The 26,282-nt window shown below is 44.8% G+C and overlaps 1 protein-coding gene and 1 long non-coding RNA gene across 2 annotated transcripts in view; both read left to right on the forward strand.

Moving 5' to 3' along the window:
• The first annotated feature begins 7,314 nt into the window (after positions 1-7,314).
• Positions 7,315-11,185, forward strand: LOC116447983. Its single transcript, XR_004241774.1, has 3 exons — positions 7,315-7,326; positions 9,885-9,888; positions 10,929-11,185. It is a non-coding gene; the product is annotated as an uncharacterized LOC116447983 (long non-coding RNA).
• A 9,328-nt stretch (positions 11,186-20,513) lies between these two features.
• The window catches only part of NIBAN1 (niban apoptosis regulator 1), a 57,106-nt gene continuing 51,337 nt past the window's right edge, over positions 20,514-26,282 (forward strand). The window contains exon 1 of the mRNA XM_032117811.1: positions 20,514-20,610. Within this exon, the coding sequence (XP_031973702.1) occupies positions 20,556-20,610 (55 nt within the window). The 5' untranslated portion in view covers positions 20,514-20,555. The remainder of the gene's footprint in view (positions 20,611-26,282) is intronic.

Below are 26,282 nucleotides of genomic sequence, written 5' to 3' on the forward strand. Positions count from 1 at the left end.
AAATGATTGAAGGTCACCCATTCACTTCCTTTCAGAAACCAGCATATAGAGGGAAGGAAGAAAAAATACTCACATTTTAAAAATCTGGAGGCAGGGAACTGTAAATAGGAGGCAAAAGGTGGGAAAAATCAGGAGAAAATATCTGTGTTGGTGCATTACTCCACTGTGGTACATTACAGTAAAGAAATATGAGGGTATAAATAAATGATAGCAAAGGAAAACTAAATGGGCATTGGTAGGATGAGGTAAGGTCTGCCCTAGAAGTAGTAAAATAATCCTTTTCCCATGCTGAGTGTCCCTGGTAGAGCAGGAGGGATGTCTGAGGCATTTACCCTTTGTGCAGGGTACAAAGTGTGTGCAGAGCAGCTTTGCTCAGGATCAACTCAGGTACAATGGGGCAGGAGGAAAAGGCACTGAGGTTGTTCTTCTGAACCAACACTGGCTCAGGACAGATGGCTTTGCTACAGTTTAAGATTTAGAGTCTTTAAAATTAAAGCAGAGCAAGCAAGCTGCGTGATCTTTAATGAAAAATGTTCGGTATTGTGAATGGGAAAGAAGGGAAATGAAACAAGATTGCTCAGCACAGATTGGTATTGTGGTTGTAACTGTGATGTGCCTCTTCCTCCTGCCAGAGCTGTAGCAGTCTGGTGAGAATGCCCAGTGGCAATCAAGGGGAAAAGATCCTTTTCTGGATCGTAAGAGAGCTGCAAGATAATACCCCAGTGATATATCTGCAGAACTTTGCAGACTGGCTTTATTTTGAAGTTTGTAGACAAAATAAGTGAGAGGGAGAGAGTTTGAGCAGATTAACTACTCACAGAGGTAACATGAATAAATGGGAATTGTAACAGAATCCATGTTGCTCGAGGATCAAAATGTACAAATTAGGGATTCTGTTGGCTGTAGTCCTCTGAAAAAGAAGTTTGGCATGAGACATTACAGGCTCTTCAGTATTCAGGCCCTGCCATTATTAAGTACTTGTCTTCAAAAAAGTCACTTAAAACCAGTATGTGGCCAGCATTTGGACAGTCAGTGCTGACCCTAGAGGGAAAGATACTGCTAAAAACAGCATTTGGTAAATCCAGAATGAGCTGGGAGTGGCAGAGAAAGGAGCAGGTAGTAAAAGAGTGGATCTCATTTAGGAAGGGTCAAAGACTTATTTTTACCTCTCCAGTGTATCCCAAAAATGTCAATGCACTTGATCCCAATAGAGCATTAATGGAGAAATGGTCTGCTCAGGCAGGGGCATCAAATCTTCCACCTTTGATGGGAACAGTGACAGGCAAAGTTCTTTAATGCAAATTGCTTATAAGAAGGCAGGGGAAAAGCATCTCAAATATCTCAACTCTAAACTTGCAATATACCCCAAAAGCTTTGGCAGCTTCAGGGACAGCAAGCATTCCAGGGTAGGCACAAGCCGAACAATCCCACAACCACAGCTGGGGAACAGCAGCAGGACAGTGCTATCAGTGATTGGTAGTAACTCAGAAGTGTTTTCATTCAGCTGCAGGGTTCAGGATGTGATTGTATCAGCAAAGTAAAAACACAGATCAAAACTGGCCAAGAATTTGAGGAGTAGCCACAAGATAATATTATCTGTTTCATAAAGTGAAGTTTCAGCCAGTGATCAAAGGGTTTTGCCTGTTTAATAAATGAAGGATAGTTCCACGTAGCACACCCTCAAATCACAGAAATGGCCATGCAACTGAAAAAGTTTCTGAAATTCACAATCTTCAACATTTCTTGAGGCAAAATACCAAACTCACTTAGACTGAAAAAAAAATGTATTTACAAAATCTGTAGCCTTAGGGCTGATGCTCAGAAACTCACAATGTTTTCAGAGTATTGGTTCTTTGAGAAGACATTATGTCTCCTTAGCTTTGGAAATGTCTCCAAGGCACATTAAGACATTCAGACATTTGACTGAAATAGAAGAGGTGGATAATTAGTTGCATCGTTTGTAAACACATGCTTAATTGGACTTTTGGAGAGGGGTAGCATGCACTTAATGGCTGGTATTAATTCTGCATTTGATATTTATGACAGTGTATTAACAGGTGTAGGGTGACAGAGCATGTAATAATTTAATCAGATAATTAGCTTATTACAAATATTTCCATTTGTTGGGATTTTTATTTTAGGCTTTACCTTTATCCCTTTAAAGCAGTAAGAGCATTAATTCCACTTATCTAAAACATGTTGTTCAGCCACTACAAAACCAAAGGTAATAATTGTTTCTGCTTGCATGTGCTGCCAGAGAAAACCAGAGCTGAGGAGACAACGGCTGTTTGCCCAAAGTGCCACCTTTGTGCCAGTGTTCAGAGCTACCCCCGTACCCCAACACAGGTGGGACTACACAGACATGAAATATGGCCTCTGTTCCATAGGATGGGAGTAGCACACCTAACACGTGGCTGCCTTGTCCCTCTGGGGTGCTGTGTGTATGGCCTGTCCCCTGTAGCCAATGGATATTCCAAATTCAGGCTGCAAAAGATAAGCTAACTTCTTCCATTCCCAGAAACCCAGGACCTGGAGATAAAGGCAAAAGAGTGGGAACTCATTATAAGTAACTAGGGGAAAGCAACAAAACGTTGCTTCTGTGCTCTGCAAAGGGGGCAGTGAATAACACAGAACCCAGCTTAGGTGTCAAACTGCAGCTGGTTTTCCTTGTAACTCCTTGTTGACTACTTTTATCATAGTAAGTGAATAGAGGGGAAAGAAATCTTGTTTTTTGCCTTGTTTCCTCAAAATATTGTGCACATCCTTTCAGAAGGGCCTAAGTAGTGTCAGGGCAAAGAAAGCAGAATGCTTCAGCTCTGATGCCTAGCAGAGGTGGTTTGAACTGAAATAGGGACAGGATTAAACCCTTTTTACAACTTTTTCATTTGTCATTCAGCAAACAATGTCCTGCTCTCTGTAGTAAGGAAACAAGGATGATTAAAGCCTGCCAAATGAAGGGAAGCTCTGTACACAGTGTTTTGAAATAATTTTTGGAGAAATAACTACATAGAAAATGTTGTGAAGATAAAGTCAAAGATTTATGAGGCATGGAAGGTGTTTGTGGGATTAACTACAGGCTGAGACTAACCCACAGCAAAGTTGTCTCTTGCACTGATGAACTTTCATTCATGGTGAAAAAATTGTGCTGTGCCCTGGCAAACAAATTTAGCACTGGCTGTTCTCATGCTAGGGCTGTGGGCAATATTTTAAATATGTGCATATTTTAGGTGTATGACACAAGACAGCACAGCAGCAAGGTTAGAAATAGGAGAGTATTCGGGGGGAGAAGCAATACCTGCACACAACTTCATGGGATCCAACTAGGAGCTGGAGGCTGAGCATAGATGGAAACAGTGCCACTGAGTGTTTCTGTAATGAGGCCTGACTTGTAGCTGATTAATACATATACTGATCTCTAATTAGGTGCAATTAACAGCCTGTACACAACAGCTGCCTGGGTGATATTTAAGATAATTATCTGGTGCCCTCTCGTGGAGCATGAGATAGATACAAGCAGACTTTTTTTTTCTGCAAGAACAGATTTCTTTTTCTTCCAGTAAACGGCCCAACCAAGAACCTTTGCTGAAATCATGGAAGGTTTATGCTTGCACTGAAAATCACCCAAAAGGTAAATAAGTATGAGGATGACTTAGTCTGTTGTGTTGATCTTTACGAGTAGTGACCAAAAGCATATTTTTAAAGAGACAAGGATAAGGAGAAGGCAAAAAGAGAAGATGGCAGAAGGAGAAAAAAAAGAGGGAAAAAATCCTGGAAAAAAATAATCAGGATACATTTTAGTAATTCTTGGCTTAAGCATCAGTTACAGGAAATGAATGACTACTCCTTCCCTCTTTTTATATCTTATTTTAAAAGATTTCCTGTAGCACAGACTTACCTTGTTTTGTAGCTGGTCAAAGCCTATGATCCCCAACCTGACTGTTTCCCTGAGTAGAGAAGCTCAGTGGATGATTGTGCCACACTTTCCAGAGGCTACTTAAATTGTGCAAGACTATCCCCTGAGCTGTGTGTTTCAAACATAACTTAGGGAGGTTTGCTTTTAACTCATCTGTTTTTTCCATTACTTGAACTTCAGCAGTGACCTCAAGAAATGATGGAAAATAGGTGTTTGCCAGCTGGGTCCTCATTCCAAACCCACATGTGACTCACCAAAGCAGCTGTGCCCATTTCTTCATAACACAGCTCTGTTCTCTAAATGGTGGGAGTTCCCTAACTCTGCTGCTTCAGCCTGGACAGCTCTTGGGTTCTATAGATCTGAGCTCTGATTTATTTGGGAGTGCTGGAGCATATTGCATACACATTTCAGCCCAGCATATTAAGCAGAATTTTGCAGTTGGAATTTCTTTCCAAGATCACAGTTGCCAGCCTTATGAATTTGCGATCTGCAAATTTGGTAGGTGCTGGGGGCAGGCATTATATTAGGGTAGAGGTCTAAAAAAACATGTAATTTCTCTTTTTGGGTTCTATTTCTTCTTTGATTATTTTCAGGCCAAGGGATGGAAAAGTGAGATTGTGGCTCTCTGTTGTTATTTGCTTCTAAAGTCTGTGGTTCTGCACTTTGGCAAATCGCTGCCTTCCAAACAGCAGCAAGAACACAATTTGAAGAAATACAGCCTACACCTATTCTCTGCAGCCTCACACATCTGCTTCAGATTTGCAGCAGGAGAAGAAATGGGATGTGTAATGCAGGTTTATGGACACAGCAGATGTCCATAGTCCATACAGCAACACATGCACACACACACTGAATGCAGAAGACCTTTTGGGATTCACTGAAATGAGGCACAGGGCTAATGAGAAGTACAGAACCACTTGTAATAATAGTTTCTACAGCACTTGTAAAGAACCTGGATTTGTGAAGTCCTGATTCTCCACAGGGTCTGTAACGAGGAGAGCTGTGTTGCTGAGTGTCTCTGTACAGTAAGACAAGAAAAGCAGTCCAGCCCTTATTCCTGCACTGTTCTTTGTTCCTCAGAAGAAATCTGTCAGAATATGGATTTAGGAGTTAATGGCCTGGAAGCAAAATCCCACAGTACTGAGTGTCTATGTTAAAAGTTGTTAAGAATTTACTGCTATCTTTAAAACAATCAGTGGAAAGACTAGAACCTATTTCAGGCAAAGAGGAAAAGATGGAACAAGCCAATCTTTCCAGACAAAGAAAATGATGAGTATTAATGTACAATCATTTTAGATTTCTGGCAGGACCTCTCTCCCCACAATATTTGTCTTGTAAAGTTAAAAATGGCAGCATTAATACATTCTGCTTCCATGACCCCCTGCATGGTAGCTGATTGGAAAGATCAATAATGTGCCTCAGGTTGTGAGTCATTAGGAGTTTATTTTTTAGTGTTGATTATTACAGTGTATGTGCGCAAGTGTGATCAAAGCAGATTATTTACAATACACAGCAGTGTGGTCTGTCGGGACAGCACATTTCCAAAGCCGTGGAAAGTGGTTTCAGAGAGAGCTGACAGATTACTACAATGTTTATCATTGTTACAGCCTCAGTGGGAGTCTGGTTTAATCTAATTAACATAACAGTGGGAGCACAATGACAATAAAAATTAGAAGTGCTGAAGAACTCTATTATGTGGCTGGTGTGACTGGGAATGACAGACATTGCAATGAATGCACAACAGGAGGATGCTCAAAGGTGACTACTGCTCAAAGAAGCCTTTTTTTGTACTCATGACATTAAGCTGAGATTTTTTTCACACTGTCTGCTCTGAGCACCCACTTCAGGTGTTCTGCATTGCCTTCTCTGTTCTTAGATGCCTCTGAACTGACTAAGCTGGCAACATAGCTCTGGTCAGAGAATCCCAGACTGGTTTGGATTGGAAGGGACCTTAAAGTTAACCCAGTCCCACCCCCTGCCATGGGCAGGGACACCTTCTAATATCCCAGGTTTCTCCAAGCCCCATCCAACCTGGCCTTGGACACTTCCAGGGATCCAGGGGCAGCCACAGCTTCTCTGGGCACCCTGTGCCAGGGCCTCAGCACCCCCATTGTAAAACTTTCTTAAATTCAATCTAAATGTCTTAGTTTTTCCAGGTGCCACAAAAATCAGGTTTTTTGGTGATAATTTAGCAACAATAGAAAACAGTACCTTGAAAAAACAAGTTAAAACAAGCCTACTTCAAACCTCAGAAGCAATTTAAATAGTACTGTTTGAAAGGCGTTCCAGGCATCTCTACCGATAAGGTAAGGGGCAGTGGGATGAAACCGTCAATAGATACCATGGTTTGACTACCATAAGAAAGCAGGCGGTTTTGGGAGCTTTGTTCCATACTTCTGTGTTCTTTAGAGAACTACCTGTTGTGTTCCAGGAGCAGGTATGCTGAAGTAAATCTCACAGGAGGCAGTTTCAATTCATGAAACCTTGTGGGTTCCTTTTCCCACTGCTTTCAGTGGTTGATTTTGCAGAAGTCTGGTGGGTTGGCGTGCATGGGGAGGGGGGACCTAAATCCACAGCACAAGTGGAGGAACAACTTTCACAAACTTCCAGGCCTGGCATGTATCCTGGTCCTGAACACCTCCAGCAGGAACAGAGAAAAAAATCATCTGTATCTAAACAAGTCAGGGATTCAGAGTTGTTGGACAATGAAACTGTAGAGTACACACCCGATTCCACAAAGCAACCAAACCCAAATTTTTAATGTCCTTTCTTGTGAAATAAATGACAGTAGTATAGTGTAGCCATTGATCAGAGAAGACTCAAACAGGCCACCCTGCAGAAGGATTTGTCAAAGGCACCTACAGACCATGAATAGCCACTATCTCTGAAATTTTACAGAAAACAGGCATCTACTCCTCATTCCCAACCTACAATAAAAAGTCTTCTAAAACATATGCATCAAATACCATAAACGTTGCAGCAGAGCATTGGCCAAAAGTCAAAGCACTCTCTGGTGTTCTCTAGGACATAATTTCCCTTAGTTTCTGGCAGTTTTTTGACGATAAACTAGGAAAATATGATAAAGAGAAGTCTTGGAACACAGAGTGGGGATGAGAAAGCTGTGTGAACAACTTGACAGAGTGTAAAAAATACAAGAAGGAAGGAAGCAGGAGAGAAGGTGGTTTGGTAATCAGCCCATGAGAGGAGGATGTAGAAGTGTGGTGATTCAGTGTTAGCCCCTCCTTGTTTCCTCTTGTACAAATTCTTAAATTTCTCAGGGTTTGTGCCCCATTCTTTGCCTTTTGTAGGAGTTGGAACCTAGATTTTTTTCTCCAGATGAAAAGGTGGGTTATTCTCTGTCACAATAGGGCAAGAGGACTCATACCTGGAGCAGATTTCCAGAGCTGCTGGTGGTGATTGTGATAATCTTGGCTGGATGAGCTGAGCTGCTGCTGTCAGGAGGCATCCCACCTCTCTGAACTCCCTTCTGGCCAAAACACTCAGATTTCGAACTGAGACACCAAATCTCCTGCTTCTTCTTGTCTCTCCAGAGTGCAGGGACAGTCACTGACATAGTCATTGCTGCCTCACTACGGGGAGCAGCAAGAAGGCTGGAAGGGGCATGATGGGGCATCGTGGTTTGACACCGGTCAAACACCAGGCACCCACGAAAGTCACTCACTCACCCTCCCCTGCCACAGTTGGGCAGAGGAGAGAAAAGAATAACGAAGGGTTCATGAGTTGAGATAAGGACCGGGAGAAAACACTCCAAGGGCAAAATAGGCTCAACTTAAAGGTACAAAGTGAACTTACTACTAACAGAGTCAGAGGAGGATAATGAGAATTAAAACAAGCCCTTAAAAGACCTTTTTCCCTTAGCCTTCCCTCCTTCCCAGCGACAGCGCAGGGGAAAGGGCGTGGGGGTTTGCTCAGTTTGCCACACGAGGTTTTCTTCCACTGCTCACGGAGAGGAGCCCTTCCCCTGCTGCCCCGTGGGGTCCCTGCCACGGGAGACAGTTCTCCGTGACCTTCTCCAGCGTGGGTCCACTCTCACGAGCAGCGGTGCTGCCAAACCTGCTGCAGCGTGAGTCCCTCCCACGGGCACACAGTCCTCCCAAAACTGCTGCGGCGTGGGTCACTCTTCCACGGGGTGCACTCCTCCAAGGCCAGGCTGCTCCAGCCTGGGAGCGGGGCACCCTCTCTCCATCGGGTCTCCCACTGGAGCACAGCCTCCTCCAGGCATCCACCTGCTCTGGCATGGACACCTCCCCCGTGGGCTGCGGATGTATGTCTGCATTCCCTGTGGATCCCCAGGGGCTGTGGGTGGATCTCTGCATCCCCCGTGGATCCCCACGGGCTGTGGGTGGATCTCTGCATCCCCCGTGGATCCCCAGGGGCTGCAGTGGCACAGCTGCTTCACCACGGTCTTCACCAAAGCCTGCAGAGGAATCTGGGCTCCGGTGCCCAGGGCACCTCGTGTCCCTCCTTCTCCACTGACTCCGGTGCCTCCGTGTTGTTCCCCTCAGGTGTTCTCACCTCCTCCTCTTCTCTGGCCAGGAAAAAACTGTCTGTGCACACTTTGTTTTGATTTCCTTCTTCAATCTGTTATCACAGATAACCAGCCTCTGTAATTGGCCCAGCCTTGGCCAGCAGCTTGTCCATCTTCAGAGCCATCAGGGATTGGCTCTGTCGTGTGAGGGATTGGTTACGTGAAAAGGGACATATAGATTCGGGATATACAGATTCTTCGCAGCTTACTGATTTGAGAAGCTGGCTACGTGAGAATGGGCACATAGACCCTTGCAGCTAGCTGAGCAAGGTCTCATAAGACAATGCACCACACATCCTGTGTTACAACTGAAGTTAGAGAATATTACATGTATCTTGCTCAATAACTGAACCACCATTGAGTCTTACTGCTGAACTATGGGTTTATTTGCAGAGCCAGCAAGGTTAGGTTTTGGCAGTATAACAATAGACATCTGTGGTTAGAAGGCCAGGGAAAAAAGCAGAACTGCTGACCACAAAAGGGGTACTAAGGAGGGGTTTAGGATCAGCTTAGTGGACGTGAACCACTTAGAATGCACCGTTACGAATATGCATAAAGCCTATTATTGTTAGTATATAAGGAGTTCTGGTACAATCAATAAATCGGATTCCTGCTGATCACTCATATTGAGCGTCTGGGTTTCCCCTCTATCGCGACACTGTCGGACATGGGGAAAGTTTCCAGCAGCTTCTCACAGCAGCCACCTCTGTGGCCCCCCCCGCTGCCAAAAACCAGGCCCTGCAAAACCAACACATGGGGCCATGGAGATGAGTAGAGTGGACCTCTCCTATGAGGAAAGGCTGGGAGAGCTGGGGATGTTCACCTGGAGAAGAGGCTCCGGGGAGACCTCAGAGTCCCTTCCAGTGCCTAAAGGGGCTCCAGGAGAGCTGGAGAGGGACTGTAGACAAAGGCCTGGAGGGACAGGACAAAGGGGATGGCTTTAAGGTGAAGAAGGGCAGGGTTAGATGGAATATTGGGAAGAAATTTTTCCCTGTGAGGGTGGTGAGAAGCTGTGGCTGCCCCATCCTTGGATGTGTTCAAGGATTGGAGCAACCTGACTCTAGTGGAAGGTGTCCCTGCCCATGGCAGAGGGTGGAACGAGATGATCTTTAAGGTCCCCCCCAACCTAAACCAGACTGGGATTCTATGATTTTAAGTTGAGGATACTTGGAATGATTTTGCTTTGTAAAGAAAACGAATTGCCTGATAACTCTTCATTAGCAAGCTACGATTGCCTGGCAGCTTTCTGTAGTGTAGTGAGTGGCCACAATTTGGGTATCTGAAAAACAGGGAGGTGTGCGGGGTCAGGAGAGACTTTTGTATGGAATGATTTTACCGGAGGAGGAGGAAGAGGAGGAGGGATTCTCTGTCACCAGAACAGCTACCGAGGTGAACGTGCAGGAGAGGGCGCCCGACAGCAAGGAGTGTGAAAACATCTCATTAAAACAGGGAGAGAACAGCTGGTTTTTTGGTTGAAGTTATATTTTGCATAACCTCAGAGACTTAGAGTGGCCAACTGAGCTTCCATGGTTTTGGTAGCTAGTGCATTCAACATGAGTGAAAATCTGATTGCTGTCACTCATGTCAGCAACTCCAGCCTTCAATCAGCAAGGAGTATAATCTTTACCAGTCCTCTCTAATTAGATGTGTGAGAGCAAACTGGATAGGAAGTGTACAGCTTCCCTTTATTTCTCTTGTGTCACACCACTACCTCAATCCTAGCCATGGATACCAGCCTCCACAGTGAACTAGTTCCTTGTTAAACTAGAAAATCCCCTTACAACGCCTCCACATTGCTACAGTTAGTGTTGGCTGCCTATGCTCCCAGAATGCGGAATGAGGTTACAACTTGGGCTGTGTTTATTTTCAGGGCTATAGCCATGCAAGGCTTTTGCGGACAGCAGAAACATTCAGGAGCCAGGACACTGGAGCACTGTCAGGATCTACTGACTCTTTTTCCATGGCAAATCCAGCATTTAGGGGAACTGCACTGAGTGGCAGCTACTTCTACCCATCCTGTCTTCAAACAGAGTGTTCTTCCTAAGCACCTTCCCGCTTGGTGGGCTGCCCTTCACCTGCTGGTGCAGGTGCTCGCTTGAGGCCAAGCTGCCACTGGGCTCCCTTTAAACTGAAGATTCAAACTCGAATCCCATTTCCTTGCTGTGAGAGCTTACTGGCAAGAAGAGCCCTGTGCACCACCAGTGAGAAGGTTCGTAACCCCTCTTGGTGTCTTTCCTGCACCGCTGCCTCACCCAGAGGTGCAGTTACAGCCCTGCCAAGTTGCTTCTCCTCACTCTCCTTTGCAGACACATCTAATACAGACACAGCTGTGGTTTGGGCAGCTCACTCTAGTGACGGCTGTCATCAGTGGTGACCACACTTGGGGCTGATGCTTCATGGGCTCCACCTGGAGCACTGCATCCAGCTCTGGGACCGCAGCACAAGGAAGACGTGAGCCTCTTGGAGCCAGAGGAAACCATGGAGATGCTCCCAGGGCTTGAGCCCCTCTGCTCTGGAGCCAGGCTGGGAGAGCTGGGGGTGTTCACCTGGAGAAGAGAAGGCTCCAGGGAGACTTCAGAGCCCCTTCCAGGGCCTAAAGGGGCTCCAAGAGAGCTGGAGAGGGACTTGGGACAAGGGCTTGGAGGGATAGGACACAGGGAGTGGCTTCCCATTGTCAGAGGGCAGGGATGGATGGGATATTGGGGGGAAATTCTCTCCATCCCTGGAAGTGTTCAAGGCCAGGTTGGATGGGGCTTGGAGCAACCTGGGCTAGTGGAAGGTGTCCCTGCCCATGGAAGGGGGTGAAACTGGATGGGCTTTAAGGTCCCTCCCTGCCCAAACCATCCCATGATTCTGTGATTCCACATGAACTTTGGTTTATTGTTCCTTCTTTTCAGAGGATTTTTGCTTTGCACAAGGCAAAACTCTGGAAAGGCTCAAGCTATCACTAAGCCCCCCACAAGCTTTTTTGTGGTGTATTGTTCTTGTCCATGGACTAACAATGCAGCCAGTGCCTTTGGATGGGGGCCAGCAGCCAAGTGGAGACCAGCGATAAAGGCAAGGAAGGAGGAGCAAGGGAGAGTTTGACCTCACAACTTTTGTTTAAATTGCTGATTTTTTTTAGTATTTCCTCTTGTTATTCTTTAAGTATTTGGGGAAAGAGAAGGGAACCAAAGCCAGACCATTATGTATGCTTAGTCCATAATCTAAACATTTTTATAATCTCTTTTTTTCCTTTATTTTATTGGTTGTTTAAGAAGCTACAGAAATCTACCAGAGAAATGGAGACTAAAATTTTGCAAGACTTTAATTCTGGGCAGTGTGCCAAGTAAAAGGTAATTGTTGGCAGGACTCCGAGGTTTGGTTTGCATACTGCTTTCAGTCCACAGCAGGGATCCTTACAGCTCAATTATTCTACACAGACAAAATGCTCAAAAAGCTTCATTTTAAAATGGGCTGAGTTGGCTGTTAGAGAACATTAACACCCCCGATTTCAGCCTCCTGCCCACCTCTGTGTTCCTGGGCTCTCTGGTCTTTGACAGAGTACTGCAAGACCCCCCAGTTCTATCCAGCAGTGGATAGAATTATCCATCCAGAAATACGTGGCAAAAGCCAGCCTTAAGGTAGTTCAACTGCTAAACATCCAGCGTGCCATCAGAAATGAAACAAGGCCACTGCTGCTTCTTCTGTTGGTTATTTAGACAGGCAAGAGATAATTTGTGCATCTGAACACATCAAGGGAAAACACATTAAGGCTAATACAAACAACTTGCCCCAAGGAGAAATTCTGTCTGGGTTTAAGTGGAAGAAAATCACTGTGAGAGCAATTAAACATTGCACTAGGTTGCCAGGGAAGTGGTAAAATTTCCCTCACTGGAAATATTCAAGGTTCGGCTTGACAGAGCTCTGGACAGCCTAATTCAAGGGTCCTGCTTCCAGCAGAAGTTTGGAGCAGATGGGCTCCAGAAGTCCCTTCCAAACCGGATTTTTCTGTGATCTATGATAATACTTTTAATCATCATGTTTCAAAGCTGGGATAATAGAAGAATGTTGTAATTTTCTCTCATGTCAGGAAAATGAGGATTCCAGTGCCTACGGAAATACTAATTTTATTATGAAATAGAAAAGGAAGGAAAAGCAATAGTTGCATTTCACTTACAAACATTAGTGCAACTGACTGTGGTCAAAACCAATCTGGTAAAGTTGAACTGCATAGGTAACCAGGAGTATATAGGTTTCTTCTAAAGATCATCAAAAAGAGTAATAAAATAATCCCTTTTGATCTGCAGAGGGCTGTTTTAATGCAGTAAATATGCTAGTGTGTTCAATACTGCACAGCAAAACAGCTGGGCCTGCGATGGTGGATGTGTCTGAAAGCAAGCAAGTTTTTAAATAAGTATTATGCTTTCCTGTAACAGCCAAATAAACACTGGCATTTAAATGGCTTTGAAAAAACTCCCAGAATTACTAGTGATTTCACAGAGTTTATCAATTCTAAGTAGATCACTACTACATAATGAAGGCCACTGCTGTTTCTTCTGTTGGTTATTTAGAGAGGCAAGAGAGAACCCAAGGCAGGTACTGTGCTAAAAAAGCAGATTAATTGTTACCCACGTTAGCGACTAGAGAAGCAACACAGTGAGTGTAAGAAAATCAGTAATACACCAGTTAATTACATCTGCACTCCTAAAGGATACTGAAAAACCTTGTGTCCAGGTTTTATCACCCAAATAAGTCATGGTAATAATTAATTGGAAAGATTTTTGCTGGCTGCTCCACCATGAGGATGTGCTGGTGCTGCTGAGGAGGTGATGTCCTCCTTCTGTCCAGGTACTCTTTGGGTGAGTGCAGATGAGCTGGAAAGGAGCAGGAGGCTGACAGGATCCCAGGGGTCAGGGATGCCTCACCCACTGACGGGATTAGTGTGGGATTGCTGTGAGGCTGCTCACTGAGTGGCTTTCCCAGCCCAGGAGCCAGGCTTGGGTGGATGGACTTGTGCTCTCAGCATCTACACTCAGTGAACAGAAAAACTTGTAAACACGTTGTGATCCATCTACTGTAAGTTCAAAGCCTCAGAGGGATAAGGTTTTTATAAAATTATCTGGAAGGAAAATGAAGCAGACAAGACAATCACTTCAGAGAGGGAAAAATACATCAAAAATCCCAACTATTCCGTTTTCCTTTGTGTGTCTCCTTTTGAACTCCTGCAGTTCCTTCACTGTGAAGGATGGTTTAGCAAATCCCACTTCATTTGCTACATATGCATTCCTGGACAGGCTCCCGAGGAGAAGCTTGTCCATGGAAAATGGAGACTTGGAACAGGAAAGCTGTGTTTAAACCCCATGCTTGGTCCTAATGAATACACTTGGAATAAAAAGCAACCAAAACCATCTGTGGCCAGAAGAAGCAAATCCAGATGTCATGGGGATTTAGCCCTCTCCTTCATTAATCATGTCTGCAGGATCGTTCAGCTTCTGCAGCCTATGCCTGCTGGACTCTTGAGGGGTCGTTAATAATACAGGAACAGCAGCTCACTTGGGAAGAAAGTTTTGGTCACATCTTCAATAATGAAATGGAAGTAGAATTTCTTACTCCTCTAAGCAGAGTCACTATGATTTCCTTAGTTAAGATGGGAAAATGACAGGTTTAATTTCTGGATTTGGTGTCTTGCCTCACAAAACTCTGTTCAGATGCAGTGAGATACCTCAGCCTTCCCCTCTTACCAGGCTGCCTCCTACAAATCCCACCCTATAAACTTATTTCTACCACTTAGGAAGGTTTTGGTCTTCCCAGGCAGGTGTGGCTGCCCATTTGAAGCAGTAAAGAACTCACTGGATCGCCAACAGATGGATTTTTGTTCTGGATTTTTGTTCTGGATTTTCTGCTGAGATCAGCAGATTGGGCCATGCCTTCCCGTTTGCTGTTCTGTAGCCGTGGGAGCACCGGGCAGTGGGAAGGGCACTCAGCTGTGGTTTATTCACTGGTTTCTGTGCACCACCTCTATTTTCACGTGAGGGAACAAACCCATGAGTCTTGTTTGACAATGAAGGAACTCCAGCAATGAATTTGTGAGGGCCTGTGCATTAGCTGTTTTGACATGAATGTCCTAACTAATTAAAATACAGCCTCTAACGGCAGCTGAGCAGGAATGATCACTTCATTTGTCATTTAACAGATTTCATAACTAGTTACTAAGCAGAGAAGGAAATGGTGTTTGAATTTACGAAATATGTTTTGTGTATTTAAAAAACAGGAAAGTTCAACACATGTATTTTATTTTAATTTATATCTACACAAAACCATGTAATTTCTTGGCCACTGGGGTAGGCAAATGGAGTGTGCAACAGCTGGAGGTGATTCTCAGCTCTAGGATTCCTTACTTTATAGGAACTAAAACCCAGAACCACGTCTTCAAGACTGAGTTTTGCATCCCTGTTCAGAGTATTTATTCCTGTCCCAGATGCCCTCAGTCCTGTGGCATGTCCTCACAATCCATTTCACTCCCTTACCGATTCCCAGTGGTGCTGGGTTTGCTGCACCTCCTTACTTTCCTGTTCTTCTAGATCCAGCATTGCCCCTCCAGCCTTCCAGAAGGAGACTCCCACTTCAAAGAGCCACAAGGCTCACATCAAAAGACAAGCTTAAACAGTGTTCCCATCAGGATCCTGACATGGCAGTGACAGGGCCAGCAGCACTCCCACAGGAAAACTGGGGAGGGGAGGAGACAAGGCCAGGGGAACTTTTCATCCCAGGGCTTGAAGAGAAATTACTTCACATTAAGGTAAGGCAGAGCCTCTTGTTCTTGTGGGGTTACTGATTTCAGAGGATTTTTTCACTTAAGTACTCCAGGTGTGCGGTGCTTTCCCTTCTCCACAGCTGCTGCCTGGTGCTGTACTTGGGGGAATCTGTTTATTTGCAGTAAATCAATGTTAGAATCTGTTTTAAAAAGTAGTCTTGACATGCAAGTTGGTAATATGTCCTAAGTACTAACAGGTTGTGTATTTGGTTGCAAAGAGTATCACTTGCTCAGAATAGATTTGCAAGTGTTTGGTTGTACTCCATGAGAACTGGGAACCCAAGAGCCACTGAAGGGCCCTTGTGGATAGAAACAAAAAGAACAGAGCTCTCTCGAGTGAGTACCATGAACACTGTGCTGGCCCCTCAGTTTTGAGAAGAAATTCTAGGGAAGCAGCATTCTTTTGTTGTGCATACCTGGTGTCTTAAAGGCCCAGCTGCTCAAATCCTCCCACTCCAGAATCTCAGGTGTCAGAAGAGGGAGAAGCTTCTCATCCTCATTACTGGGAAGCTTTAATCACCCCACCCCACTCTTGGACACCGAAGAAAAGAGCGTTTTTTAACCCCAAGTTTTCTACCTTTCCACTCAAAAGTATTTATTTTTTGAGGCCCAAGATGTGTGTTGTTTGGATGTTGAGGATGGCAATTCTCGATTTGTAGCAATGCTGATGTCTAGCTGAGCCCTGCTATGGGCTAGGGCTATGCTTGTGTATATGTATTTACTAAATGCAAGTAGAGAAGTACTGAACTCTGCCATGTCACCAAGAATGCATTATCAGAACATTCTATTGCAGGAGTTTCAAAACGCTCTCAGATTATGTATCACATTCAATTCTGTGGGCAAAAATGAAATTTCTAAACAATTTGCAACTAAGCAGGGTAGAATGATGAACATCATCTACAATTTGGTTTTTTATGAGCATTGGTTTTCAATGAGTATTCCAATGAATGTTGTTGACATGTTGAATGTGAGCAACATAATAAAACATAATTGGGAAGAAAATAAGGAGTGAGAGAGGCAACCAGTAAAGCCTCATTCTGCATTGAATTGTGCACTCAGCAGTCTGATTATATTTTGATCCACATAACCTTTGAAAGGTAGAACTAGAGATAAAATTATATATTTTACCACCATCTGCTATTGAAATATTCCTTTGCCTTGCTTTTTCTACTTCCTGAGTTATTCAGACTGCCATCCACACTTCTCAGTTACAAAAATAAGGCGTTTTATCTGATTTCTTCATTTGAATAATGACCATAAACACCATTTTTACCTCTTTCCTGGAACATTCAGTTCATATATGAAGTGGCACTTCATATACTGTCTCCACACCATGCTTTTTAATTTTATCTTGGTATAAGAAAGATACTTTTCATAGCAGGAACAGCCATCCATTGGCAGAACCTCCTCAGGGGTGTGGCAGAGTGTCCCTTGCTGAAGTTCTCAAGGTGCAATGGCACAGGGTGTTAGATAATCTCTACAGACTCCCTTTCCCAGGAGAGGCTGGATCTTTTGAGGTCCCTTCCAACCTGGGCTGTTCCGTGATTCTGGGATTAGGAGCCTGTCAAAATCCACTCTTCTGTTGTGGGTTTTCAGTGCTCCATCCTGGTTGGTCTCAGGGCAGTAGCTAAAGCATAACCAACTCTTAACTTTTTTTTTAAAGGCTATTTTATCAAAATGTTATTTTGGTTCTCCAGCCAGAACATCTGTGATTCTCTTAGAGTATCTTCTGCAGCTAGATTTTAAGACCTCCTAACCTTTTGAAAATAACTCATAAGAATAACATTTTTGTTTTACTTACATGGAAAGGATTCAGAATACACTTCAACCAACAGTCTGTCCTGAGAAAAGGGCTGTTTTTATTTTATCACACATCTCTCGGGACTACTGTCTGCAACCTGATTTTGAATTTCAGACAATAATGATTAAGAGTTTCCTCTAGCAATAGGTAATTATTATTTATTCATTACAGTTTCATGACATTTGCATCTGGCTGTGTAAACAGCACCTTGTTATCCTGCCTACAAAGTCAGTGGTCTTAAAATGACTCCTTTCCCTTGGAGAAATCCTATATATTAGTTTTGGATAATGAATCATCTCTCCCAATGGAATTCACACTCTTTTCACTTCAATGCTTCTGTTTGATAACAAACCATGTCGCTGAGGCAACCAAGAGGGCTGTGGGGGAGCACACACAGGGTGAACCTGCGCTCCCTCTGGAGCAAAAGGCACAGCCAAGTGCTCTCGTGCAGCGTGTCTAAGAAACTGTTTCCTTGGCACGTCCCCTTTACAATCACACAAGGAGAAGCAGCCAGCAAGGTGGCCAAGATTTTATCAGTCCCTCTGATGATACCTCTGCAGTTTGTCAGCTCTGTGGTTGTGTTAAGGACTGTGTGTTTGACTAACAGGCACTGTAAGTTCATTCCATGGTGTGCCCATGGCGCTGGGAATGGATCTTGTCATGTCTGGGGCACATCAGGGCTCCACCAGAGCGGGAGATCAAATAGATGAGATTGTGGAGACAGCCTCCTTCTCCCTCCCTGCCTCCCTCTCTCCCTTCCTTCCCTCCCTCCCTCCCAAAGCAGAATACAGCAGTGACAGAGCACTGCACTTTTTGGGTACCAGAGCTCCCAGTACTTCCACTGGCCACTTCGTGAGTCCAGAGCATGAAGAAGCCTGGACTGTGGTGATGTAAGAAACCACCTCTCTCTCCATGTCACTCTTACACAATTGAAGTCACGGTGGCAGCAGAGGTAGATCTTCATCCCTTTGTTTGGAAAGAAGGGCTTCTCCTGATCCTCTTCACTCAGGAATTCACTTTCATTTTGCCCTTTAGGATATAATACAACCTTTAGGATGTAGTACAAAACAGGTGTTTAGAGAAGGAATTTTGGGGTGTGTAAAGATAAACACAACCCTCAAAGATCAGGATTTATAGGAGAAAAAGTGGGAAAATTCTTGTTTTGGCTCTGGTGGTATTCTTGTTTTGATTGTATTACTTTATCATTGATACCTGCAGCGCAGGTGTCATATCAGCTTAAACTTTAATATGGCAAATTCCTTATCTTAAAGAGGATGGGTTTGGTTTTAAGCAGTACAGAAAGAAGATCATTTATCTCTGTTCCTGATTTGGCTCACATTTCTTATGGTGTCTTTTTAAGATGCTAAAGACACAAGCTTTGCCATCAAAACACAGCATTTCCCTATCTTAAAAAGGAAATCACAGTCTTTAATTAGCAAGTATTTCTGAAATGCCTGGGGATCTTCAGGATCAGGCAGTACCAAAGTATAGAATGCTATAACTAAATAAGCTCCTCAGTTCTCATTTTGTTTTTACCCTAGCTGTACTTAGATAGGGAGGTTTCCCATTCAGTGCACATTCTGACATTTGTCCTGGGGTATGAAGCTTCTGGGATTTGGCATATTTTCATCTGCTAAATGATGGGACAGAACTGCAATCCACTTCATGGCCCATGAATTCCCCATGGTTTATCTCTCCAGACTCCTGGAGCTGACTTGCCCGTTACACGTGACTGTACGTTATGCAAAGCTCCTCAGCTACATTTGATAACAGATATGCTATGCTGAGCAGAGCCCAAATTCTCCTCTGAGTTAACGACTTCAAAACGCACACGAGTAACCAGTATTTCCTCACTGGTGTCTGCTCACACAGCTCACAGAGGTGCAGTGAGCAAACCAGAGCAGCCACCTCATTGAGAGCTCTCAGTCAGAGCCTGACAACCAAATATATCCAAAACAGAGCCTGGTTCACATTTGATGTCTAGAAGTGCTGTTGATTTAATGTTAGGTCAACTGAAGTCTCTATAGACTTGTGAGATGCTGGCTTAGTGATGCTCTGGGCGAGCCTGATCTCCTCGAGGTAGTGAAGCAATTACTCCACCATACTTGGATACAACCAGTGTGTGTCCAGAGAACATGAATTTTGGAAGGAAAGAGGTTGTTTAGCACAATACTGAACTCAATGTCACACATCATCTGCAATATTTCAAATCTGATCAAGTTCAGTGTTGGTTTAAAAAGATTCAACCCCAGAATGTTTCATCGTTCCGTGATCAGCTGAGTGGCATAGCATTAAACCTACTAACCCCACAGCCCACATCAGCAAAACTGAACTATGTGAAAGCAATTTCACAGTGAGTGGCAGATGTGTACAAGCTGAATGAAAAGTATTTAAGGGTAAAATGTGTAACTTCCAGTCACTGTGAACCTCCAGCGTGTCAGCAAAATCCATATTCATTGCAACTCATCAGCTCCATACAAAACATATGAGGCACAATAAGGGATGGCACCCTGCCCATGGACAGTCAGCTGGATTAATGTTATAAAAAGAGCAAAAAAGAAGGAAATAACTTAGAAAGTCACATCTGGGTATGATGTGAAATTATTATTCAGGTGTAGGAGAATTCAGGTATGTGTTCCATACTGCCTTACATTGCTATGCTGAGGATCTGCAGATTGGTGCTCTGGCCTGTTTTAGGAAGTTGTTTCAATCACTGGACAATGTTTACTGAAGGGATGTGTATTTTAGTGCCTGCTCGTGTAGGTTTATTTTTCATCCTGGAATCAAAACATGCAATAGCAATATGCTATATTCCTGGGAAGAGTGGGACAATACGGCCCTGAAGACTGAGCCATAAATCACAGAATCACAGAAGGATGGAATGGGTTGGGTTGGAAGGGACCTTGAAATCATCTCATTCCACCCCCTGCCATGGGCAGGGACGCCTTCCACTAGCCCAAGTTGCTCCAAGCCCCATCCAGCCTGGCCTTCGACACTTCCAGGGATGAGGCAACCACAGCTCCTATGGTCATCCTGTGCCAGGGCCTTTAATCACAGAATCATAGAATCATCAAGGTTGGAAAAGACCTCTAAAATCATCGAGTTCAAATGTCACCCCAGCACTGCCACTGTCACTCCTAAGCCACTGCACACACCACCCAGCGCCAGACCCAGCTGCCTTCTGGACACCTCCAGGAGAAGTATTTTGGTCCTGTTTAACTGTGCTTTTACTTTGGCACGGTCTTTAACTCTGGAGGTTGTAACCGTGTCTCCAAGGGGATGTGGATTTTGCGCTGACGAGTGACAGTGAGGCAGAGCAGAGCAGGGCACAGAGAGCACCGGGCACAGGCGTGCCGGGCGCCGGAGCCGCCGCGGGGCGCGGGGCAGCCGCGGGTCCCTCCCGGGAGGGGCGGGGCAGGGCCAGGGCCGGGGGCGGTGCCTGCGGAGGAAGCGGCGGGAGCGGCTCGGGCTCGGCGGGACCGCAGCTCACGGAGCCATGGGTGCCTCTGCCTCCGCGCCGCTGGACGACGGAAAGTGCGCCTACATCCGAGGTACGGGGCTAGGGGACCGGCGCAGCGCTGCGCTCCGGGAGCCCCGGGGCTCGGGAAAGCCGCCGGCAGCGCTGCGGGAGCCCCGCGGGTTGCCAGCCGGCGGGACAGCGCGGGTTGGGCTGACTCTCAGCGTCCGATGTAGTTTGGAGCACTTTCTTAAGGGTGATGCTTTAGAAGTTCCCGCTGAGGGAGTGATAAGTAGACGGTGAAACTTGAGAGAGCGTGGAGCGCTGCGGCTGAGTCTATGTGACAAATCCCGGTTCTCCAGACCCGGCAGCTTCCGAGGCACCGGGCTTTGCCAGTGTGAATCCAACCGGCACCATATGGGCTGATGCTTTACCAAGCCCCTTGGAGGCAGTGGCAGCACTGCTAGGTGCGTACTGAGGTAAACCAGTCTGACTGTGTAAGGACAGCTCTTTATCCCATTGAAATGTTAGGAGAGAGAGAGAGCAAACAACAACAAAAAAGGCTTTAAGTTATGTATATTGCTATTAAACTATGAAGGAAAAGAGTGTAATTCTGGCATTTAGGGAGTCTTTTTGTTACTTGAGCAATTCTGTATGAAACACAGCTTACTCTTACCTGTGCTGCTTATCTCTCAGGCAGCAGGTAAAGTATTTGCAAAGTAAATTTTAAGGCTGGAGATTTATAAGTGGGATAAAAGTTTGCATGAGAAAAGGAAGCCCAGTTCTAGCACTTGATGTATGATGCGTGTGGAGCCTGCGAGAGCCCTCTCTGTTGTGGGCTGGGAGATCAAACTCTGTGCTCAGGATTCGGGCCGGAGGGGGACTCCTGGGTGGTGCCCACAGCCCAGCTGGTCCTTGGATTTCTTTGCTTTGGGATTTTTTTGTGGTGCAGAGGGAGTGCAAACACTGAGCCGTTCCTCTATTAGGACTCTTGAAATCACAGTGGGTCTTTCAAGAGATTCCTGTGTTGGGAAGGATGGCCAGTTATTAAATGGCTGTTACCCAAAAAGCAGTCAGCAGAGCTACTGACCTCACACACTGAGATTTTTCGACAGTGTCCTATCAGTATTGTCCTTTTTTCCTACCCCATTGAGGGTGGTTTCAAGTCCCATCAGAGACATGAAGGTGCAGTCCCCATGGATTTCTATTTTTCTTTACATTCATCCCCATGCTGCAGCCAAAGTTGCATTTCCACAGTTCAGCATTTCAAGTTTCTGGTCCCTGAGTTGTGAGCACCTGAAAAGGTTGATGTCTATTTACTGAAAAAAAGTAAAAAAAAAAAAAAAAAAAAAAAAAAAAAAGAAGAAAAAATATTAGAAAATTCAGGGACCTTATTATTTATTGGGAAATCATGCAGGTCTTTGCCTTGGACATCATCTAGAAGTAGAACTGGGAGCTAATGCTGAAAGGTTGGGAAATCCCTGTGTGTGAAGTAGGGCTGGATGTGTGTGTCTGAGACTTGCCTGCTGCTCACAGAGAGGGTGCCTTGGTCATGCTGAGAGCTTTGCAGCACTCCAGACACAGCCCTTGTTTGCCCATCATGTCTTTGCACAGGCAAGAGCCAGAGGGAAATCACTGTGGAAGAAGGAATTAAAATCCTGTGCTCATCCCCTGGCTCACGTCTGCTGTTCGTGCTGTGAGGATCCCCCACTCTAAGCTCCTGCTTGGAAAAATAATTAATGAGGCACTTCATACCGTGGCTGCCTGTGAATTAGCACTTCTGAGGAGGAAAAAGAATTGTGAAGAGCATCTTAAATGGAAACAGTGTGATCCAGCCAACTCACCAAACCTAGTGCTGATGTTAGGCTGGAGTCTGTGAGATTCAGGCCTTGCCTCTCTGTCTTACACACCTGGGTGTGTCTATTTGCAGAGGAGCTCTGTGATGAGCTCCCCTCATTCCAAGAGGGACCATGTGGAAGCACTGAGTCTGTAGCTTGAATAAGCAGTACGTTTTTTAGTTGGCTTTGTGAAGCTTAGTTGAGTTTTTCTGGTGGGATGGCAGCTTTTGGGGTTCTTTTCCTCCACGGGTGATGCAGGGGTGTCCTCAGTAAGAAGGAAAGGGAAAGGCTTGCTTTTTGTCAGCAGGATTGTCAGTCCATAGTGCTGGAATGGGACAGCACTGGTGAGGGAGGGAGATGGGGAGACAGCAAGCCCAAGGAGCCAGCAACACTGTCCAAACTTTGTGCATTTTGGGTTGCTCACTCATATTGGTCCAAATACCAGTAGCCTCAAGACAGGAAATCCTGAGTATTACTTCAGGTGAGAGCTTGGTGTAGTTCATAGTTGTTTTCATGATGGTGTAATTTAATTTCTCGTTGCTGTAATGATAATTTAATATGTCTGAAATTAAATGGGTGGTAAAGCCTTGTAGTTCACTTAGACAACATTTAAGCTAAAGCACAATGTAATGAATGGAAATGAGGGGCTGAGCATTAAAGGCGGTGGATGTCCTGTGCAGGGCAGGAGTTGGACTTGATGATTCTTGTGGGTCTGTTCCAACTCTGGATATTCCACAATTCCATGTTACAGCTTCTACATCAACACAGGTACAGTTCTACAGGTTTTCTGACTTCCAAAAGTCTGTCTGCTCATGTTGTTTGTGGGATGAGAGAACCAAACGAGGACAAGAATTATGTGAGATGTAAAATTATGTTGAAAATATGCAAACCCAGTCAAACAGGTGCCTCTATAACCTCAAGAACCTGCCCTCAGCACAGGCACCGCTGGGTAGAGCCTGGGAGCTGCTTTGCTGTCTGCGGTTCCCTGTGGGTGAATTGGGGTGAGCCTTGTCAGACCAGCTGGAGAAATGAATCCCAGAGAAAACCAGGAAGGCATCCCACGTGGTGTCTCAGTTACTGAATGCCAAGCCTGGGATTTCCACCTAAAACTGCTTCCAGCTCCCATGCTCTTAGGGAGGATGTGGTAGGACTGAACCAGCCAACTTGCAAAGCTGTGTGTGGTTGTACACAGGGCAATACTTGGGCAGTATCATGACCTGAAAGTCAGCAAATGTAATTATTGACCTGGTAATGTGCATCCCGTGCAGCAAACAATGCCTAAGAAGAGAATAGATGATGCCAATGTGTGATTTCTGGGTGGTCTTCCCAGGGAAATCGAGGTTGTGTTTGAAACTGCAAGGGCAGGGATCTTCATTGTGAAGTTTGAATCAGCTGCCTAAACACTTAGTTGGGGATGAAAATGCTTTGCAAAACAATTTCTACACTCAGAAAATCTATGTATGTATTTATATCTCATGAAGTTACATTTTGCAAGCCATCGCAACATCTTTTGTCTTTGTCAAGTAGAAATTAATGAAAATTGGTCGTTGTTGGGGGATGAAATTGTGAATAACACGTCAAGACTTGATATTCCTTACTCCTACCTGAAGGAGATGAATGTCATAGTGAAATAATGGAAAAATGAGTTAGCAGGGACTCCTGTGAGCAGTGGGGACAGTTTGTGTCTCTGGGAGAAGGTGTGGGGAGGATATTTAGGGGGAAGTGGGAGAAAGCCAGGCCACAGGCACTGCAGCACTGCTAGTCTGGAAACGATAGCAGTTTCAAAAGTGTCTTCTGTGCTGTGCAGCACAAGCCTGTTTTTCTAACCAGACCTATGGAAAAATAAATTTTTCCACCTATTTAAGATCCATAAGATATTTTAAATACACACACATTGTAAGGAGTAAAATGATTTAAAGCCCTCTGAAAAGAAAATTTTATAGTAATTCCTCTAGGTTTTGGACTGGGGCCTTGAAAAAGATGACTTGTGGCAGAGATAATCCTGCTTTGTGGGGTTTTGGTGGGACTACATGGGGATTATTCAGGATGTGAGTGAAACGGATTTTAAAACATGGCAGTAATAATTAAGAGACTGGGAGTTGGTCATGTGAAAAGAGTTTATTAAAAAGATTTGTGCTCTCAGTTTGATGAGGCATGGGCTAAACTTATGATGGGAGTTGTTTGTTGGGTGAATTGTTTAATGATGCTTAAGGAGTGCTACGCCCAAGAGAGAGCGGTCCAAGGCGGTGGTGGGGAGTTACGGGCTCGGGGTGCAATCGTGAAATTCAGGAATCAGCTGAATTTAGCTGAATTGCTAAAGCAACTTAGTGGTATGTCCTGTGAGATTGTGCTGGAGGTGTCATCATTACTGATGGCAAAGTGTTGCTTAGTGTCTCTACTAGCAGACAGGAAACAATCAAGGATGAGGATCTCACAGCGGGCAAAGATGGAAATGCCCTTAAAGTCTCGATGATTTTCCATTTCTACAATCTCAGCAGCAGAAGCAGTAGAGGACCAAGCTCTTCTCTTGTCTTGTGTTGGGATTAATGTTTTTTTAATTTGTAGAAGTGGAAAAATTTCAAGCAGCCAACACCAGTAATTTCAACAGGTGTGTCTCCAAAACAGTTCAGCGTATGAAAAATTGAACTTCTCTGAAGGTTGTTTTTTCTTAAAGGTGCTTGGTGTGCTTAACCATATCCTGGCTACCCATTTCTGTAAACACATCTGTCCAGAAGATGAGCCTTTGTAGTTATTTGCTTTGGATTTATTTGTTTAAATGCAGTTTCTTCCTTCCCTTCTTTTTCATCTATTTCCTCCCCCAGGCAGGTAGGACCTGAGCCCCAGCTCAGGGCACACTGGCAGTGCTGTCACCCTGCGGCACCTGGGATGCACCCTGTGGATTTCCTCATTGTTTAGGAAGTTTTTCCAGGCAGACCTTCTGCACGTTGTTCTTTTGAGGTGACAGTGAAAGCTGTTAATAAATGTATGTAAGAAACTTCTTTCTAGCCATTTGTTTTACTTAGGAATTTCATTGTGGTGTTAATTAAGTCAGGATTTTGCACAACGATCACACGCTGTAGGTGTGTTCCTACAAGATGCAGCATACTTGAAAAAGCAGAGAGACTCCTATTCTGTCCCATTTTAGAGGCTGAAGAGGAGCCTTGTTTACCCTTTACTTGAAAGACAAGATAGGAAATGGGTCATTAGCTTTCCAGGAAGCCAGCTGAATAAATTCCAGCAGTGGTATGGAGATGAGTCCTACCGACTTGAGGGACAGAACCCAAGCGCCTGATACAACTCTGGAGTGAAAGTCTCAGCCAGTGTACACAAAGGTGGGAGCAGGAGAGCTGGAGGATGGAAGAATTACTTGGAATTAATTGTGGAAAAGCTGGCCTTTTTTTGGACAGGGACTCAGACTGGATGTTGGATTTTCTGCTTTAAACTGTCACTTATCCTTCTGGTTTTAATTTGGTGTGTGACTGCAAGTACAGCAGGGCTCTCTACAAGTCTGGCTGCACTCCCTGCCTTTGCTCCCAGCCTGTTCCAAGCTGGGTTGTGCCGTGTTCCAGAAGTTCTCTCTTCCATTTTCTGCAGGTGAGCATGGTTGTGGCATCATACAGAGCCAGGAGTGTCCCATCCCTGGAAGTGTCCAAGGCCAGGTTGGACAGGGTGTGGAGCAACTTCCTGGCCTAGTGGAAGGTGTCCCTGCTACTGGCAGGGGGTGGAATGAGATGGGCTTTAAGGTCATTCCAACCAAATTCTATGAGTGTGGGGTCTCTCTGGACTTAACTGCATCTAGTTTGTAGCTCTTAGAGGCTGCTTTTCCTTTTCATCTGGTGAGGTTTATGGTAAAAGCTGATTGGATTTACCTGCAACTCCCAAAATCTAAGGAAGAGGCAGAATAATGTTTTCATTCACAAGCACGTAT

This window comes from Corvus moneduloides, chromosome 9, assembly GCF_009650955.1.
Source record: "Corvus moneduloides isolate bCorMon1 chromosome 9, bCorMon1.pri, whole genome shotgun sequence".
NCBI classification, from domain to species: Eukaryota; Metazoa; Chordata; class Aves; order Passeriformes; family Corvidae; genus Corvus; species Corvus moneduloides.